This window comes from Rhincodon typus, chromosome 5 (assembly GCF_021869965.1).
Source record: "Rhincodon typus isolate 14 chromosome 5, sRhiTyp1.1, whole genome shotgun sequence".
Classification (NCBI taxonomy): Eukaryota; Metazoa; Chordata; class Chondrichthyes; order Orectolobiformes; family Rhincodontidae; genus Rhincodon; species Rhincodon typus.
Window position 1 is genome coordinate 64,319,843 of NC_063336.1, and position 20,520 is coordinate 64,340,362.

Here is a 20,520-nt window from a genome sequence, read left to right on the forward strand (position 1 = left end):
CTGCATTGCCACAATGATGCCACCCGAAAGCTGCAGAAACAGCATCTCATATTTCGCTTGGGAACCCTGCAGCCCAAGGGTATCAATGTCGACTTCACAAGCTTCAAAATCTCCCCTCCCCCGACCGCATCCCAAAACCAGCCCAGCTCGTCCCCAGCTTTTTCAACAATTTCTGCTTTTGTATCAATTTTTTCATCCTCCCTAACCTGTCCTGCCGCCCACCTATCCCCTCCTCCCACCTCAAGCCCCACCCCCGTCTCCTACCCACTAACCTCATCCCGCCTCCTTGACCTGTCCGTCCTCCCTGGACTGACCTATCCCCTCCCTAACTCCCCACCTACATTCACCTTTACTGGCTCTATCCCTGCCTCTTTGACCTGTCTGTCTCCTCTCCACCTATCTTCTCCTTTATCCATCTTCTATCCGCCTCCCCCTCTCTCCCTATTTATTTCAGAACCCCTTCCCCTCCCCCATTTCTGAAGAAGGGTCTAGGCCTGAAACGTCAGCCTTCCTGCTCCTCTGATGCTGCTTGGCCTGCTGTGTTCATCCAGCTCTACACCTTGTTATCTCAGATTCTCCAGCATCGGCAGTTCCTACTATCGCTCTTATCATTTTGTATGTTTGGGTTGTCTATGACTGTGACTTGAATAAAATGTTACGGATGGTTAAGCAAACTAGATGTTAAGAGGAAATAAATAACTTTTAAACGTAAGAAAATTAAATGAATGGTCAAACTAGAATAAGGGCATTTAAAGATGTGTACCTCGTGCTGATTGCAAGTGATACCCACATTCTGACAATGACTGACTAAAATGTAATTCTCCCAGTAAAACCAAATCCCAGACTAAACGGGCCATGTTCTCTCTACGCCTCTGAATTGGATTTGAATTTCTAACAAGTGTATCAGTTATTTGGACAGTTTTCCTCTTATCTCCTGTGCGCTTTTTGAATATAGCTGCAGAATTTTTCGTGCTTAGTTGAACAAAATGGTGCTGTGCTAAACAGGGACTTGCTGTATTGGAACCTTTATTATAATTGTTTGGAATTTGGCAATCTTCTGTTTGGCCTGATGAGAGCAAGACAGAATGAACAGACAGATGGGGCTTCAATGTAATATCCCATCCAAAACATAGGTTGCTGGTTTCCCATGTCTGTCCATGTGATTGCATGTATCACCAGAAATGAATGCTACATTCCACTCCCCCTGCCCATAACGTTCACATTATTAAATTATTACCATGCAGTGAGAACAGAAGTTAACCCTATTTCTTTGCCATCACTAATAATACTATATAGCTGTATGAAATAATTTTGTAATGTTAATTAGAGTAACATCAATTTTCTGAGTTCTGAAGAAGGGTCACTGGCTTTGAAACACTAACTCTGCTGTCTCTCCACAGATGCTGCCAAAACTGCTGAGTTTTTTTTTTCCAACAATTTCTGCTTTTGTATCAATTTTTTCATCCTCCTCCTTGCTTTTACATTTTCATTTACCAGGTTCTACCCTTTCTTGGCATTCTTCCTCTGATGTGAAGCACAAAACTGCACTCAATACCCTTAACTATGGTCTTACTTGGGCTTTAGTTTGTATACAGAATACTTCTTTCAATAATACAGTATATACCAACTTATTTTTGATCTTATCAATTATGAATCTGAATCCCTAACTCCCTATATTTTTCTACATTACCCTACTTTCTTCCATTTATTGTATGATTATTCATTTTATTTCTCATTGTCAAAATGTGCCACTTCTAAAATGCTAACATTGAATTCCATTTATTTATTTCTTTGTGCAAGTCTTTGCAATATCTCCTTACAGCTTCCTCGGTTATTTAAACTATTTGTTTTGCCTCACATTTTAATGTCATTTGTAGTTTTAATACCACTCCCTCCTGATCCATTTCCAAATCTTTGACATCCAGAGTGAACAGAGGTGAGACACTGGAGTACATGGTCAAGCACTGAAAAATTGTCTTTAACTCCTACTCTCTGTTTCTTCCTTCACACTTCAAATATTTCAGTCTTACTTGTTGATATTAACATGACCATAAAAATGTCTGACTTCACCAAATAGCTCTCCAAAATCTCTCAGTGCGCAAAAATAATGTTTGAATAATTCCAGATGTTCCAAAAAGTAATGATTCTTTCATATTGTAAAACATTTTATCTTTGATACATGGTCCAGATGGAAAAATTGTATTGGTTGGATTGGTTTTGTTTACTTTCCTTCACGCTTAGTACTCTTCAGTGAACCGTATAGGGAAAACCACTCCAAACCACTCGCTTACAATCACAATTCTGCATCTACAGCAATCTTCAATGTTAAATGCACTGTAGAAAGGGGTCTTTTCACTGCTATAATTTACATTCCTCGTGATTTTTACTTTTCTGCCCCCATTCTAGTAAAACAAGCTTTTTCCTTCAAAGTTACATGTACTTTTAATATAGCTAAATGTAAGAAAAACATTCCATGAAAGAAAAATATAACTAAATTTTCCACACAAACTCAGTTTTAAGAATAAAACATATGTACATCTATATGGACACAATTAATATGGAAACGTTTATAGAAACTATCATCGTAGATCTTTTGAGTGGCAAGTGGTAGGATGCTAAATTAATTTCTTAAAAATATTGGCCAAAAATTTCACATTAGCCTTTGATATTTATTTCGACAATTTGAGTGGGCTTTTGACTTTTATTATTGTGTTTACATACATTGGTCTTTAAAGAAAAATGTGTATAATTTTACATTATGTGAAATGGTTAATTACTAATGGACCAAAAGTTACAATGATGGTACTTCCTTTCAGACAATTGAATCATAGAATCATAGGTTTGGTCTATGCAGCCTCTAAATAAATCTAGGTAAATCATGGGGTAGAACTTTCACATTTGAAGTTTAAACAAATGATGATGAATGAGGTTCACGGCTTCATTTTTGCCATGGCCTGGAAACAAGTTATCTCTGTCTTCTCCCATCGTCATTTATACAAATGAGATGTTGTATGTGTTTCTCAGCGAATTCTGAGAAGGAAATACTCTCCACTTCTAAGACCTTCTGGCTGCCAAGACTTTGCCGCCATACTTAAAGCCCAGCTGGTCATCACTTCATGCTGTTGTGTTCATCCCTACACACTCACTACATGGCTCCCTGCTTTACAGAGAAAGTTCTTGTGATGCAAGTGGATGGGATGATAGAGAAAATCATAGAATCCCTACAGTATGGAAGCAGGCCATTCAGTCCATTGAGTCCACACCAATCCTCCGAAGACCAATCCACCCACACCCAGCCCCCTACCCTGTCCCTGTAACCCTGCATTTCTCATAGCTAATCCACCCAGCCTGCATATCCCTGGACATCTCTGGGAAACTTAGCATGGCTAATCCACCCAACCTGCATATCTTTGGACTGTGGGAGGAAACCAGAGCACTCAGAGGAAATCCATGCAGACACAGGGAGAATGTGCAAACTCCACACAGCCCTAGAATGGAATTGAACCCCCGTCCTGGTGCTGTGAGGCATCAGTGCTAACCACTGAGCCACCATGCTGGAAGCCAGTCCTCTTCACAGCTGTCCGCAACCAGAGGGCCCCACCAGCCATACTGGACAGAGACAGCAGAATGTGTCACAGCTGTCTCCACTGTCAAAAGGGATATCCAGGAGTGCAGAAGAAAATATACTTTTGCACTCTGAGAGGCTACCTAGCACCATCTTTTCCCTCCTATCTTATACTCAAACAGCCATTAATCACAATAACTCAGCCACTGCATATCTGTCTCACCGAAAATGATGGATTATAACCCATAGCATCACGACTTTGTGACCGCTGAAGGGCTCACACCCAACTCATTCTGATCAGCTACTAACCCTCTTGCCCTCTGTGTTTCCTACTCATCACTGGTGACTCCTTACTATATCTCCAACGTGCATGATAATGAATTATTCTTGTGTTCACTCTCATCATATTCAGTCCTTCCGTTTGTCTCATTGCATGATAAAATGACCCAACAAATAGGCCACGATGTCCAAGATGAGTGGGGTGGTTGGTGGCAGACATTAGATTCTTTGTAGTTAAGTTGACCTGTGATGACTGGGAAATGGCAATGTGAAACCAACCCAGCTAGCTCCATAGTCCTCTCTGATTACCACCAGCACTAACTCATTTTTATTCCACACAAATTTTATCCATCTTCTGTCTCTTATGCAAGCATCAGTGGTACTTGAGGAACCTCAATAAGGAAGAAACCCAACTTAAGCTCATCAGGGACAGTCCTATAGGGATTCAGCTTGTGAACCCTAAAAAGATACATAGACAGGGTGTACTGCTGCACCTTCCACCAGCTCAGAGGTTTTCATCTCCAGTAGGTACTCTCTCGAGATTAGACTTAGAAACGATTTGGTGAGTATGTCATGGGCATGCCTCTGGAGGAAGAAATAGAGGAGTGTTAGAGACCCGGGGACCTGCTTAGCCTCTGGCTGAAGGCATATTGCTGAACTCAGCCATAAATGATTGATTGTCTCAATCTGCAGAGGCAGGCACAGGGACATCAGGCACTTGGTAGGTTGCAACAAAAGATTGAGGAGACCATCAGTATTTTGACTGCTGTGATGACTCTGGCATGTGAGCATTTGCCTAACTCGGTGGAAAGGATGGCAACCAACTTTAGAGACTCCTGTCCAGCTGGATGCTGAGGGGCTGCCGGATACAGATTCAGACCAGCGCTCTACTGCATTAGCATATCAGCATCAATGGCACAGCGATGGGATGACGGACTTTGATCTCACTCCAGGAGCCCTTCCTCAAGGTAGTACTAACCGGGCATCCATAGAGAGATGGTGAAACACACAGGCTCTGCAGCAGCTTCTGGTCAGGATACACCAGAGGTGCTCAGCCCCTTCCAACTAGCCACTTCCGGTGATCCCAAAACCTGCAGCAATTCAAGCTGAGGAGGGTGAAACTGCACCTAGGCAGGAGACTCTTAGCAGGCCTTGGCCTTTCAGACCAAAAAACATGAGAGAACATCAACCCAAGTCTGCAGTATCAACAGAACTAACCACAGAGCAGGCTCCCTCCACCGCAGCTGTGGAAGTCAGCATTGCATCAAGACATAAAAGAATGAAGAGGAAGAAGAAAACATGCTGAGGGCTCGCAGATTTCACAATTGCTACATCATTGTGTTTTTGTCAATATCCGTTCACTTGTACCTTTACAATGTCTGTTGCAGTATTGTTTTCCCTGTAGCATCTTAATTCTGAGCCAAGTAAAAGAGGAGACTTCATACATTCCAAGGAGGTAAGATATTGCAAACAACTGAATCTTTGACTGCACCTAGCCTCAGGTGTCAGGGATCTTTCTGAAGCTTAATTTTGAAGACTGCAGCCAAGATATTGCATGTAAATACGAAGGTTACTGAGGTTAAAAACAATGTCCAGGGAATGTGCCAGAGTCTGTGTGTGCACTTCCTTTCACTGTTACACCTACTGAATGAGAATTCAGAGTCACTGATATCGCCACACATCTCAGTCAGGGAAAGTTATTCCAATATTTCTGCTTTTTGAGGAAGTGTAGTGATATCAAAGGCTGAGAGGTGTCGAATGGACAGCTCCCATCTTTCCTATCCCTCATAGTGCAATAGTGTGGAGAATAAAAGCTGCACAAATCACTGCCTCTCATAAGGTGAACATTGCCATGATATGCTTGAATGACTTCTGTGGCAGTGTTAAAGTCTACGCATGCTGTGAGGCATTGAAGGATACATTTTAACAAAAGGGTTGAAAGGAGCTTTCATGGGATTCTTGCCAACTTAGTGGGGGCTAGACTACACATGACTCATTCTCATTTTCTCATGGGTTGTTTCAGATAACTTTAGCACTGTGTGATAATAGCGCCCTGTCTTATAGCTGCTTTTTCCCCTAACAGTGATGTGGGGTAAGATTGGTGTAACTACTTTGTCTTTGGTTATCATGAAGATATTAGCCGCACAATCACATCATAACTTTTATCTTTTGTAGATTAAATGTTAAGAACAACAAACCAATTGGTTAAAACATCCTTTATGCTAAACAGGGGTCTGCCTGCCAGATGAGCAATTCAGACTTTGTTTACACATGTGAACCCAACTCCGTCACCCTGGAAATTACTGGCAATAAAGTGGCCTTTGGCCTCTCGGATTCTGAGTCATTGCTCTGTCCTCTCAAGGATGGCTGTTCTGATTTAATAACCTGATCATCAGCTTCAATTTCATCCACAAATGATCAGTCTTGCTTTCGCATTTTGTCCACATGCTGGACATTGTCAGGCTCTGTCTCACTCTCTCTCACCTCACCCCTCATCCCCACAAACTCCTCTCCATACCCTGTCTGGCCGATGCTTCAAAGCCCCACTAGAATGGTTTAGGCTTTCACCCTAAGGGGGCCTATTGTATGTCCCACTATGGCCCTGGTGAAAATGTGAACAGCATTGTACCTTATTGTGGGTTCATTTCCTATGGGATTCATGGGCCATGTTGGACAGAGTATCTGTATATCCCAGTAACAATCCCTGTCTAAGCCAAGGACCTTGGGAAGAAGTAGGCACCTGTGAGGGCTCCGGTACGTACAAGTGGTGGCAGCTCCCAGACTGTCTGGAACTGAACTCCAAAATGTGGTTTTGATGATCACAAATTATTTCAACTTTGAAGGGAGTGGAATCCTGTCCTGAGCTGAAACACTGGTGGTAGGTGATAGGGCACTCTTAAAAGAACACCATCCAGGACAAAGCAGCCCAGTTGATTGACACCACATCCACAAGTATTCACTCCCCCCCACCACTGATGCTCAGTTGCAACCGTGTGTGCCACCTACAAGATGCACAGCAGAAATTCACTAAAGCTCCTTCCAAACACACGACCACTTCCATCTCGGAGGACAAGGGCAGCAGATACTTGGGAATACTGGTGACGTTCCAGTGAATCTTCAGTGAAGTTGAAGGTAATGTCATCAGTGACATCCTAGATGCACATATGAGTCTAAGATTGGGAGATGCCACAGTATTTCCCAGTCCTTCCTGAAACATGCCCTTAGTATAAAGATTAAAACCATCTGTGAACTTTGTAGCCAAACAGCTGGAATTGATACAGAAATGGAGATTGCTGGAAAATCTCAGCAGGACTGGCACAATCTGCAGAAAGAAATCACGGTTAACATTTTGGGTCCAGTGACCCTTCTTCAGAATTGATGGTAACTAAGAAAAGGAGGGTCTTTATATAGAAGATGGGGTGGGGGAGGGGAGAGAACCCAAAGAGAGAGAAGAGCAGTTGAACAGACAAAGGAGTAGTTAAAGGTTTTCATCCCAAGACACTACGTCTTGTCATTACACAGGCTGCTACCACACACTGCTACTACACATTGTCAGCCACTAATTGTCCCCATTAGCAGCTTTTCATTCTCCCAAATGACTTTTAACTGCCAATCCCCAAACCTCCATTTAACATCATACACATCATGTTCTTGCAGACTTACTTTTCTGTGAGGAATGGCAGCTGAGATGCATTGGCTTCCATACCTGCTGCAGATTGTTGTTGCCAAATGGGAACATCAGGTTCAGCTTTTAAGTTTCTTTTTATAGGAAGATATTTTAATTTACATGAAAATGAGTCAATTAGTGGGCATTATGTACTGCTCAGACTATGTGACATCATAATTTGTTGTCTGCAATCTTTTACAATTATTGACTTCCAGATGAAGTGAAAATTGAAGGCAGTTAAGTATCATTGCTTAATATGTGAAGGTGTGATTACTCCAAGTGTGGATTGCAGGGCTTCAAAGAGAGAGTTGCAAACTCTGTCTCCATAGAAAACAAACAGTAAATTGCACCTCTCACTTTTCACGTAGTCCCAGCTATTATGAGAACTGTGCAAGTAACATTTGAGTATTTCCGAATCGCATGCCTTTAATAAACATAAAGGAGTGGAGTGGAAATCTGACTATGACTGCCACTCCTTGGAAAATCTCACCCCTTCTGTGTTATGCAAGAAAAGCAAGCTTAAAGTCCAGTATAGATACATAGTATGTCTCCATGCAATCCATTTTGCCAGAAGCATGAAAGTCCTAGCTGTCACTTAGGCACAAAGTAGAGGCTTAAAAGCCCAAAGCCATGGTTTGAAGCTGTGTCAATGTCAAGTTGTCTGGCTAAAAGGTCCAAGAAGAGGGTGGCCATTGACCATGGAGGCAAATATGCAGAAGAAGCAGTACCATGCAAAGAGATGCTGGATGGTCTCACAACCATACTATGAGCTGCAATGGATGCTGATTAGACAAGTTACCAGTTACTTCCCATGTGTAGAGAGATAGTTGGAACTGCAGATGCTGGAGAAGGGTCTAAGCCTGAAACGTCAGATTTCCTGCTGCACTGATGCTGCTTGGCCTGCTGTGTTCACCCAACTCTACACCTTGTTATCTCAGACTTCCCATATGTATCCAGTTTTTGCACCATTGAGTGTCTATGTAGAGTAAAATTAGAATTGCAATGCTGATTTGGTGAGTTGAGCTAATAAAGAGTTGCAAATGCATGGAAATAAGCTTCTTGAACCTGATGACTAGGTTCTAAACATCGCCATTTAAAGCATGAAGAGTTACTCAAGCAAATTTTTCTCAACAGTGAGAACTGATGTTTGGACACTCGCTCATTTAACTCATCCTCTTCGCCACCATTCTCTGCACCTCAGAAGGGAAAATTCTGTCACAGTACATTTGCTAATATGAAATTACAACATGATTGTGGAAGTGCTATGTATAATTTCTATTTTAAATATCATTTAAACCCTGAGACTGCATTTTGCAGACTACACACAGGCTTTTCTTAACAAAATACTGATGAAAATCATTAACGATTAATTTCTAGTTTCAAAACAAGTGTCTTTGGACTGCAAAGGTTAACTGTTTCTCCACAGATGGTAAGTTTTTCCGGAATTCTGTGTTGTTATTTTAGATTTCTGGCACTACAAGATTGTGCTTTCATATAATTAATTTCTTACAGTTTGTTATAATCAGGAACTTCAGAAAACATTAAATAAGGTGTCTGTTAGTCAATATAGTAAAATTCCACAGTTAACGCTAAATCTGATCATATTCAAGCTTTTCACTCCCAACTTTAAGCCCTTGAATAGAATTGTTTAAACTGAGGTCGATACCTACACCCTCTACCATTGTAGTTTGGGGAATGTTATCACATTTGGACTTTCTCACATAACTAACTGCAACATAAGGTGAACAAGAGTATCAATGTTAACATACCTGACTCCCCTGTGATAAACTAATTCAAACTTGAATGTTGCCATACCAAAAAGAAACCATGAAAATATCAGTAGTGCTGAGAATTAAGTGATTACCTAATGAAATACCCATGGGAAAGGGAGCTTGCAATTATGAAACGTTAGAAGACTGCATATTCTGTCTCTTGTTTTTTTACACAGGTTGAACCAATTATTCAGAAAGGTCATGAACATTTAGTGCATCATATTCTTCTTTATCAATGTCACTCTATCCTGAATGATACGGCCCTCAGCGTTGGACATGAATGTTACAATTCCAATATGCCAGATGACTTTTTTAACTGTGAAAGTATTATTTTAGCATGGGCAATTGGAGGAAAGGTAGGTCCTTACTGCTGTGGTAAGCTCATTTATTTAATTCTAATTACAAATCTTTCAGTTTAGCATACTTCGACTATACATTTATTTAACACTGTCTGTGCAGCTACAGTGTCTTGTGTGAGTGAATAATTGATATGTTTCTGAGTATTAAAACATCATAAATACAGATAAATTGTTTATTTCATGAACATATAACACAATTCTGTTTACTCTGCAAGCTTAGTGTTTCTTGGAATGTTTTTTAATTGAACGAAGATAAAGCAAAATCTTTCCCTGTGTTTCTTTACTTCGTCCTTTATCTCATAGAATTGCTGTGGTGACATCATTTTAGCTGTATACGAAAGTTTTCGTCATAAAACCTTATATACCTTTCATTCTTCTAATGTATATTTAATTACTAATCATGTACCACCATTCAGTGCAAATTTGTATAATCCTTCTCTTTCCCCAAAGACTAGAATTATGGCATTGATTCATGAGACATGAGAACAAAGTTAGATTTTTTTTGCTGAACAATTATGAATACCACTTTGACTTCATGAGATTCATTGTTAAAGATGTTTGGACACACAATAAGATTTCCTGTACCTCCCTTTCTTACATCTAAAGAGCACTTCTTTATGATTTACAATTAACCATGACATGGCATGCCATGTTGGAGGTTGATCATTATTAGTTGGAATCATAGAGTCCCTACAATGTGGAAACAGGACTTCCCTCTATTGATGTAGAGCAGTTATTTTTATTATTTATGCTGACAACTTTCATATCCATACCAAGAAATTCCACAGTACTTCATTCAGTTACAGAACATTTACAGTACGAACCAATAAAGAGTAAAACATATGCAATTATCAAGGACATAATATAATTTATTTATTATCATTCTTCATCTTATTGTTTTATCAGTGTTCATAAGTGTTAAAGTACATATGCATCTAAAGTGCAAATATGAGTAGTGAGATTACAGGCCTAAATTGAGGTACTTATTACTTAATTCTTTCATTCCATTTCATTTCATTCCTTTCTTTCCCTCATTCATTCCATTATTTCCTTTCACCCCTGTTCCTTTCACCCCCATTCCAATATTTCATTTTGTATGTTAGGAATTTTATAGTACTGCAGAAATTATTATTAAAACTGTATTCCTGAAATAAGTTTTCTCAAATCATTATGCATATTTGTAAATATGCTGGCATTCTGAATGCTGGGTTTTAGAAAATACTTTTTCAATTTTATGTACAAGCATATTACCAACATGAACAACTATTTTACAATTGTTTTTCATATAATTATTGCAGGGATTTTCCTATCCTCCCAATGTTGGACTTTCACTTGGAACATCAACCGATCCAGTTTATGTAATGATGGAGATACACTACGATAATGCTAATTATCAGGAAGGTAGGAATGTTTCCTCATTTATAGAATGCATAAAATATAGTTAATAATGCCAAGGCAGATATTACCAAGTTTCTAAATTTTGATCTTTTTAATTTGCAATAAATAAACCATAGTCATTTTACAGACTTCAGGACTTAATGAAATGAGTCTGCTCTAAGTTAAAGCAGTCAAAGCTAAGTTCCAACTGTTGGCATCATAAATTATTTGTTGTTTTCTAATATGTTAAAAAATAAACTTCAGTTCTCCCGATTCAATACATACTACTGTGCAACATGATTCCTAACTAGTAGACAACTTTAAAATGCTATAAAACAGTCATAGAACTACCAAAAGGACAATCTTTCCTTAACTATCAGCCATTCACATCTTACTAAGGAAAATATTTGACAACTGAATTCAGATTTGTGTGAGACTCTGCTTTTAGAGGAATTTAACCTCAAGTTCTTTGAAGCTGCAATCAAAGGCTAAACAAATACATGCACAAAACCACCCATCACTTTCCATTAAACTTCCAGTGATCAGACAACAACATCACCAAGTACTTATAAAGTACTTTAAAACAAACTCAGGCACCCACTACGAAACTAGACTTTCCCTATTCCATTTGACTGCCACTGCAAGTAGTCAAACAATCCACTTAAAAATTAATTTGTAGATGGAGTGTATAATTTGCTAGGTATTAAAAATGGAATGCCTCACTTTTACTGTCAGCTTCCAGGTAAGAATTTTTTTAATGTCTTGTGTACGTTCCCTATATAACAACTACTTCTCTACAATGTGATTTGCAATTAACCTTACCATATTTTAAAAAAAACTCTAAAATCACAAAACTTACTAAAAACAGCTCTCCAATCCAATGCAAATTTTCATGGAAAATATTAATTTTCTGTTCCTCATTTTATGACCACTGAGAACCGAACACCAATTAAAGCTGTGCAACAAAATTTTACAGTAGAGAACTAGATTGCTGGATTTATAAAGAAACCATCATTCAGCTAACAAACCTCTGTTTATTCAAAGCTGTAATATTTTGACAGCCTGTAGCTGCAATGCTGAGGTGATACATTCCTATTCATATTTTGGACAACTGAGTGCAAACTCCCCTCATGCCAGTACAACTTTAATTGAGACATGCTCTATTTGAGGATTGAAATTTCCCATTGTGTGCTGAATGATACTAGAGTACATCTTCTGCTCTGTCAGTTAGAAAATGTTATCAATCTTATTTATGTAACTAAACACCTGCATGCTGGATCATTTTTTTCCTTATTTAAGATGATATTGCAAAGAGAACCTTAATTTAGAGAACCAATGTTTTAGGATTTCGGCATTTCAGAATGATTTAGGCAATTTGAAAGAGCTATCTGTCCAATTAGTCTCGATGCACTATTCCTTCCTCATACTCCACTTCTGTCATCTTCAACTAGTTGTCAAATTCTGTTATACTGCATAATTTTAGGTTTTCATCTTTAAATTTCTGCTTCTTTTACCAATTATATTAAATCAGTACACTTAGGTTACCAACCCTTTTTGCCCTTGCCTTTCTCTCTCCTAGGAGTTTCTCTGGTTTTGCTATGTATCTGAAGCTCCTCATTGTTGTTACCAAGCTGGTAAATCCTCTGCACCATCTCAACGTCCTTAAAATCCTTCCTAAAGTTTAGTGATCAGAATTGGCCAGAATACTTCAGCTGGGATCTAAGCACTCTTTTCTACGAGTATAATACAGTTTCTTTAGTTTGTAATTCTTGATTATTATTTATAAAGGATTATTTTTATAACATTATTGTTAACTTGTCCTGTCATCCCATAAACTTGTGCACGTACATTTCAATTTCTCTGCCTTCCTATGACCCTCATTCTTTATATTATTTTGTTTACATTGCCTCTTCTTACCAAACTGAATCACTTCACACTTTGTGTTGAATTTCATTTGCCATGTGCCTGCCCATTTCACCAGTGTCTTTCTCAAGTTTGTTGCTATGCCCTTAATGTTTTACATTTCTAATGTTTATGCCATCTACAAACTTTGAATTTTTCCCTTTAATTCCAAGCCCAGGTCATTTGTATGTATCGAGAAGAACAGTGGTCCCAATACCTCTCTCCGAGATGCTCCTGAATACCTCCCTCCAGAAGAATAACACTTCATTACTCTATTCTGTCTCTTAGTTATTTTGTGCTCATGCAGTCATTGACCCTTTAATCCTATGGGTTTCAATTTTACTAACAAGTTTATTGTCTAGCACTTTGTCAAATATCTTTTGAAAGTGAATATCAGCCACGTAACCCTTACCTACCTTACTCATCATTTTTATTTAAGCACTCCATCAAGTTCATAAAATATGATTTAGATGTAAAACTTGCATGCTGGCTTTCATTTATTGACCCAAACTTTCAAAGTGATTTTTTTTCTAGATTAAAATCTGTGAAACTTTTCCTACCACCAACATTGAGCTGATGTGTCTGTGATTGTCAGGTTTATTCTTATCCTTTCATTCAGCGAGGTTGTAGTCAGAGTCTCTACAGTTTCAACTGTTAGTTCGTGCAAGAAACTTTTCTAACAGGATGACTTTTCTTTATTCAGAGCTGTCAACTGTTTAAATATCAGTTTTTAATAGAAAAAGCTCTCAATTTATTTCACCAATACCTCCTGCTTAACTGGCGTGGACAGCATCCTCTATTGAAAACAGATGCAAAGTACTGATTTAATACGTCAACCATGCCCTCTGTCTCCATGTGAAAATTTCTTTTTGCACATGAATATGTGCCACTCTGCCTTGTATTACTTTTTCAGCTATTTATAAGTTGTTAAAAATTGGCTCTTGTATTTCCTTTTTGGCTTTCTGCTAATCTGTTCTTAATCACTGTCTTTGAACCCCACATTTCCGAGCTGAACTCTCCCCTGACTTCTTTGTATTCAGCTTGGCCTTGTATCTAATTTGAATCAACATTTATCATATGCTTCATTTTCTGTTTAATTCTTTGTATATTTAGTCATCCAGGGATTAGTGGTTTTGGATGTCTGCCCTTCCCTCTTTGTGGCCATGTGTCTAGTTTGTACCCAAGCTATTCTTCAAATATTTCTTATTGTTCACTTACTGTTTTAGGTACCCAATCATTGATTCCAATCCATCCAACCTCCTCTAATTTAATATTTTCTCATTTGATTTGTCCTTTTTCTGAAGCTGGAATAAATCTGATGATATTGTATTAGTCTAAATTTTTGTGTTCAAGTGTCTGGAGTAGGACGGAAATGGCAACCTTCCAATAAAGAGTTGAAATTGCTGCCACCTGGGTTAATGCTGACACTGAAGGATTTTTCTGAAGGAGGGAATGGAGATAGTGAGGAAAGAGGTGAACTAGCATCCTGAAGGAGTAAAGTATCCACAAAGGAGCAAAGAGTTGATCTGTATATCAATTCAATTTAGCTGTATTTGCTGTATGTTTGTTAAGAGCCATACTTTTCTTTTCAAAAATCTATAGCCTCATAAAAACTTCAATTGATCAATAGGGTGCTGTGGTGGCTCAGTTGTTAGCACTGCTGCCTCATAGTGCCAGGGACCTGGGCTCGATTCCAGCCTTGGGCAACTATCTGTGTGGAGTTTGCACATTCTCCCTGTGTCTGTGTGGGTTTCCTCCCACAGTCCAAAGATGTGCAGGCTAGGTGGATTGGCTATGCTAAATTGCCTGTAGTGTTGAGGGAAGTGTAGATTAGGGGGATGGGTCTGGGTGGGATGCTCTGAGGTTTGGTGTGGACTTGTTGGGATCCTATGATCCAGGACCCACAACCTTTTGGAGGATAGAGTTCCAGATTTCCATTGCCCTTTGTGCAAAATAAGCACTTACTAATTTCCTTTTAAAATGGCCTAGATCTGAGTATAAGATTTTGCAACCTTGTTCTAGATTCTTCTACCAGAGAAAAGTGTTCTGTGGATATCTTTCTTAATCCTTGATTATTTTCTATGCCTCCATTTGTTCGTTACCCAATGTGAAGTGTCAAAACCGGTGATAAGTGGATGATCCAACTCAGTCTCCTCTGAGATTCCAACCATCACAGATGCCAGGTTTCAGCCAGTTTAATTTATTCCATGTGATATCAAGAAATGGCTGAAGGCATTAGATACTGCAAATGCTGTAGGCTCCGACAATATTCTGACAATAATTCTGAAGACTTGTGCTCCAGAATGAGCTGTTCCCCAAGCCAAGCTGTTCCATAATAGCTACAACACTGGCATTTACCTGACAAAGTAAAAAATTGCTCAGTATATCCGGTGCACATAAAGCAGGACAAATAAACCCAGCCACTTAGTCCCCTATCCATTTACTCCCAATCATCTGCAAAGTGATCAAAGTTGATGGTGCAATCAAGTAACACTTGCAAACAAATAGACTGCTCACTAACACTCAGTTTGGGTTCTGGAAAGGTCTGACTTAGTTATAGCCACTGTCAAAAGCCAGAAGCTAGGAAGTGTGACTGCCCCTGACATTGAGCAGCTTTTGAGAAAGTGTGACATCAAGGAGCCTTAACAAAACTGGAATCAATTGGAATCAGAAGGAAAGCTGTCCACGAGTTGGAGTCTCACCTGCATGAAGGAAGATGATTATGGATGTTGGAATTAAATCATTCAGCCCCAGGGCATCATTGCAGGAGTTCCTCAGGGAGTGTTCTCAGCCCAACCATCTTCAGCTGGTTCATCAATGACCCTCACTAGATCATAAGGTCAGAGATGAAGTTGTTTAGTGGTGAGTGCACAGTGTTCAACACCATTTGCATCTCAGATATTGAAACAGCTCATGTTCATATGAGCAAAACCTGGACAAAATACAGGCTTGTGCTGTTTAGTAGCAAGTAACATTCATGTCTTAAAAATGCCAGGCAGTGATAATCTCCAACAAGAGAGAAAATAACAATTTCCCTAGATAGTCAATGGCAATACCATTGCTGAATCCATCACCATCAACATCCTGAGGGTTACCATTGACTAGAAGTTGAACACAACTAGCCATCATCCAGAGGTTGGGAATCTGGAATGCAGTGCCTAGGAGGGAGTAGAAGCAGGAAACCTCATGCTGATGAGCACTTGAAATGATATGGACTGGAAAGAGAGATTAGTGTGGGTAGGTCAGCGCAGACCCAGTGGGCCAGAGGGCCTCTTCTGTGCAATATAATTCTATATCAATACTGTGTCTATTAAAAAAAAAGCTCAGAGGCTAAGAATTCTGTAGCAAAGAACATCCCTTCCTGTTTCCTCAATGCCTGTCTGTCATCTATAAGGCAGAAGTCAAGAATGTAATGGAAAACTGTCCACTTGACCTGTTGTTATAGCTGCAACACTCAAGAAACTCAACATCATCCGTGATAAAACAATGAGCTTGATAGACAACATATCTACCACATTCAATTGAATGCACATCAATTTGTCCATAGAATAGAATCCCTACAGTGTGAAAGCAGGCCATTGGGCCCATCAAGTCCACACCACCCCTCCCAAGAGCATCCTACCCAGACCCACCCCAAACCCTATCGCTGCATGTCCCATGGCTAATCTGCCTAGCATGTATATCCCCCAACACTATGGCCAGTACAGCTTGGCCAATCCACAGTAACCTGCACACCTTTGGATTGTCGGAGGAAACCCGTGCAGACACTGGGAGATGTGCAAACTCCATATAGATAGTCACCCAAGTCAGGAATTGAACCTGGGTCCCTGCCACTATGAGGCAGCAGTGCTGACCAATGAGCCACTGTACCACCCTATTTCTTTCCCCTTTGTTTCACCAGCAGTGTAAGGATGTTTGAATGACGGGTCCTAACATTAGTTTGTTAGGCTGATAACTAACATACACACATTAGTGTTGCAGTCAGCTTATTACTGCGTTTTTTTTCTGTGTATTCCTGGTTGGTAAATCACCAGGTGACTTTCTGCTGAGAAGGGGTGTCGTCAGCCCCCTTGTTATCTGTTGTTAATGTTCTCCTTGTTCAAATTTTCTGAGAGTTTATTGGTGCACTACAGGACTTTCCCAGACAGTCACTGAATTGCAAACATCAGATCATTGAACAAGAGTAGGCCACTTGGCTGCTCTGTCATTCAATTAGATCATGGCTGACCTAATCCTAGCCTCAACACTACATTCCTGCATATTCCTGATAATCCCTTTAGTAATCCAGAATCTATTTATCTCTGCCTTAAAAAATATAAAGATTGTGCATCCAATGCCTTTTGAAGGAGGGAATTCCAAAGAGACTCAGCCCTCTGAGAGGGGGAAAGAATGTTTTCTCATCTCTGTTTTAAATGGGCAACCCCTTTTTTTAAACTATGACCCCTACCTCTAGATTCTCTAACAGGAGGAAACATCCTTTCAGTACACACCTGGTCAAGCTCCCTCAAGATCTTGTATGTTTCAATAAAGTCACCTCTTACTCTTCTAAACTCCAGAAGATACAGGCCTAGTAATCTATTCACTACAAGTGTTAGTCTTCAAATTTTCTCGGAATTATTTCCAATGAGTTGGCATCCTTCTGTAAGTACAGTGACGCATATAATACAAAGTACTCCAGACAGAATCTCACCAAGCCCTGTATAACTGAAGTGTAACCTCCCTACTCTTGCAGTCAGTTCTGTTTGCAATAAAATTCCATTAGCTTTCCTGATTACTTACCGTAGCTGCATACCAACTTTCTGTGATGCATGCACTAGGACATCCAGATCTCTCTACATCTCAGAGCTCTGTAACCTCTCACCATTTAGACAGGATGCTTTATTATTCTTTCTGGCAAAATGGACAATTTCATACTTTCCCACATTATACTTTCTTTGCCAGATCTTTGTCCACTCACTCAAACTATTTGCATCCTTATGTAGACTCCTCATGTCCTCTTCACAACTCACCAAGGGGAGGTGAGGGCTTAGTGGCACTGCCCAAGAGACTAATAATCTAGAGACCCTGGTAATGTTCTGGAGACCTGGGTTTGAATCCTGCTATGGCAGATGGTAGGATTTGAATTCAATAAATATCTGGAATTAGTAATATAATGATGACCATGAATCCATTGTTGATTGTCAGGAAAAACCCATCTGGTACACTAATGTCCTTTAGGAGAGAATGTGCTGGCCTGTGTCTGACTCCAGACCCACAGCAATGTGGTTGACACTTAATTGCATTTAGAGATGGGTGATAAATGTTGGCCTGGCCAGTGACTCCGGCATCCTGTGAATGCATTTTAAAGGAAACGTCCTTGTCTATCTTTGTGTCATCAGCAAATGTAGCTGCTGCCATCCCTTTGTCCAAATCATTTATATAATAGGAAGCATGGAAGGAGAGGGAAGAGAGCAGGGGAGTGCATTTTGATTAAGGCATACAATACTAATGTAATTAGAGAAGATATTTAAAAGGAATCATTGAGTGAAAATATATGGGTTGAAATTAGAAATAAGAAAGGGATGATCACCTTGATGGAATTGTACTCTAGGTTCCCCCAGTAGTCAGAGGGAAATTGAGAAGCAAATTTGTAGAGACATCTCAAGTATAGTTAAGAATAATCAGGTTGTAATTTTCCAAACAATGATTGGGACTGCCATGGTGTTAAAGATTTGGATGGTGAAGAATTTGTTAAATGTGTTCAAGAAAATTTTCTTGACCAATAATTAAATGTGCCTACCAGAGAATAAGCAGAACTTGACCTTGCTTGGCAGGGCAAGTGACTGAAATGATAACAGGGGAACGCTTTGGGACTGATGATCATAATACTATTATCTTTTTGCATAACTATTTAAAAATGAAGTTTTCCATAAAAGTTAAAAGTGTTAATTGGAGTAAGGCAAATTATAAGGGTATGGAAGAAGAACTTTCAAAAGTTGATTAGAGTAGGCTGTTCGCAGGTAAAGGGACAACTGACAAGTGGGAGGCTTTGAAAAGTGTGATAACGAGAGCTCAGAGGCATTATGTTTCTGTGAGAGTGAAAGGCAAGGCTGATAAGATTAAGGAACAATGGATGAATAAAAATATTGAGGTTCTAGTCAAGAATAAAACAGAAGCATATATTAGATACAGATAACTGGAATCAACTAAATCTCTTGAAGAGTATGAAGAGTGTAGGGGCATTCATAAGAAAGAAATCAGGAGGGCAAAGAAGGGATATGTGAGAGCCTTGGCCGATCACGGTAAAGATAATCCAAAGAGATTCTACAAGTATATTAGGAGCAAGACAGCAATTAGAGAGAGAGTTAGGACTCCTTAAAGATCAGTGAGGTTGTCTTTGTGTTGAATCTCAGGAGATGGAAGAGATATTAAATTAATATTTCACATCGAGGTCAGAAATCACATGACATCAGGTTATAGTCCCAACAGGTTTATTTGAAACCACAAGCTTTCGGAGCCTTGCTCCTCCTTCGGGTGTTAGTGGGAGAGGTGGCATGGACACAGAATTTCTAAGCAAAAGATCAAAGGGTCACACAACTGATGGGGACGTATTAAACAAACCTAAGATGCTGTTAAACCTTTATCAGTTAGAAGATTTTCATTGATTAATATGTAAATTACCAACATTGTTTGAAGTCACTACTCTGAGAGGAGTAAAGGTTTTATCAATGTAAAGTAGAAGTAACGTTTTAGGTCAGACAATGTGTTATGTATTAGACTTAGTTTACAATCTGATTGTGTTTTCATGTGGAATCAGACTGGTCTTATTTCTCAAGTAGGAATTTATAAAATGCCACATTCACCGTCTATAAATTGTGTCTGCAAATATAAATTCACCCCATAGATTTAAACGTGTGTGCGTGTGCATGTGTGTCTCTGTCTGTATGAGAGACAGAGGGAGAGAGGGTGAGTACTTGCATGCGAGGGAGAGAGAGGGTGACTGCGTGCGTGTGAGGGAGAGAGAGGGGCGCATGTGAGGGAGAGAGAGGGGGGCGCGTGTGAGGGAGAGAGAGGAGTGTGTGTGTGTGTGAGAGAGAGGAGTGTGTGTGTGTGTGAGAGAGAGGGGTGTGTGGGTGTGTGTGTGTGTGTGTGTGAGAGAGAGGGGTGTGTGCGTGTGAGAGAGAGAGAGAGGGGTGTGTGCGTTTGAGGGAGAGAGGGGTGTATGTGAGAAGGAGAAAGAGGGGTGTGTGCGTGAGAAGGAGAGGGGTGTGTGCCTGAGAGAGAGAAGGGGTTGTGTGTGAGATAGAGGTGTGTGTGTGTGAGAGAGAGAGGGGTGTGTGCGTGTGAGAGAGAGAGAGAGGGGTGTGTGCGTGTGAGAGAGAGAGAGAGGGGTGTGTGTGTGTGTGAGAGAGAGAGGCGTGTGTGCGTTTGAGGGAGAGAGGGGTGTACGTGAGAAGGAGAGAGAGAGGGGTGTGGGTTTTGTGTGAGATAGAGGTGTGTGTGTGTGAGAGAGAGAGGGGTGTGGGTTTTGTGTGTGTGTGTGAGAGAGAGAGGGGTGTGTGTGTGTGTGTGTGAGAGAGAGGGGTGTGTGTGTGAGAGAGAGGGGTGTGTGTGTGAGAG

General features: G+C 40.0%; 1 protein-coding gene across 2 annotated transcripts in view; it reads left to right on the forward strand.

The window, feature by feature from the left end:
* Positions 1–20,520, forward strand: part of moxd1 (monooxygenase, DBH-like 1) — a 99,261-nt gene that overhangs the window by 34,500 nt on the left and 44,241 nt on the right. For both annotated transcript variants that reach the window (XM_048596865.1, XM_048596864.1), the window contains exons 5-6: positions 9,460–9,639; positions 10,941–11,043. In XM_048596865.1, the coding sequence (XP_048452822.1) occupies positions 9,460–9,639; positions 10,941–11,043 (283 nt within the window). The remainder of the gene's footprint in view (positions 1–9,459; positions 9,640–10,940; positions 11,044–20,520) is intronic.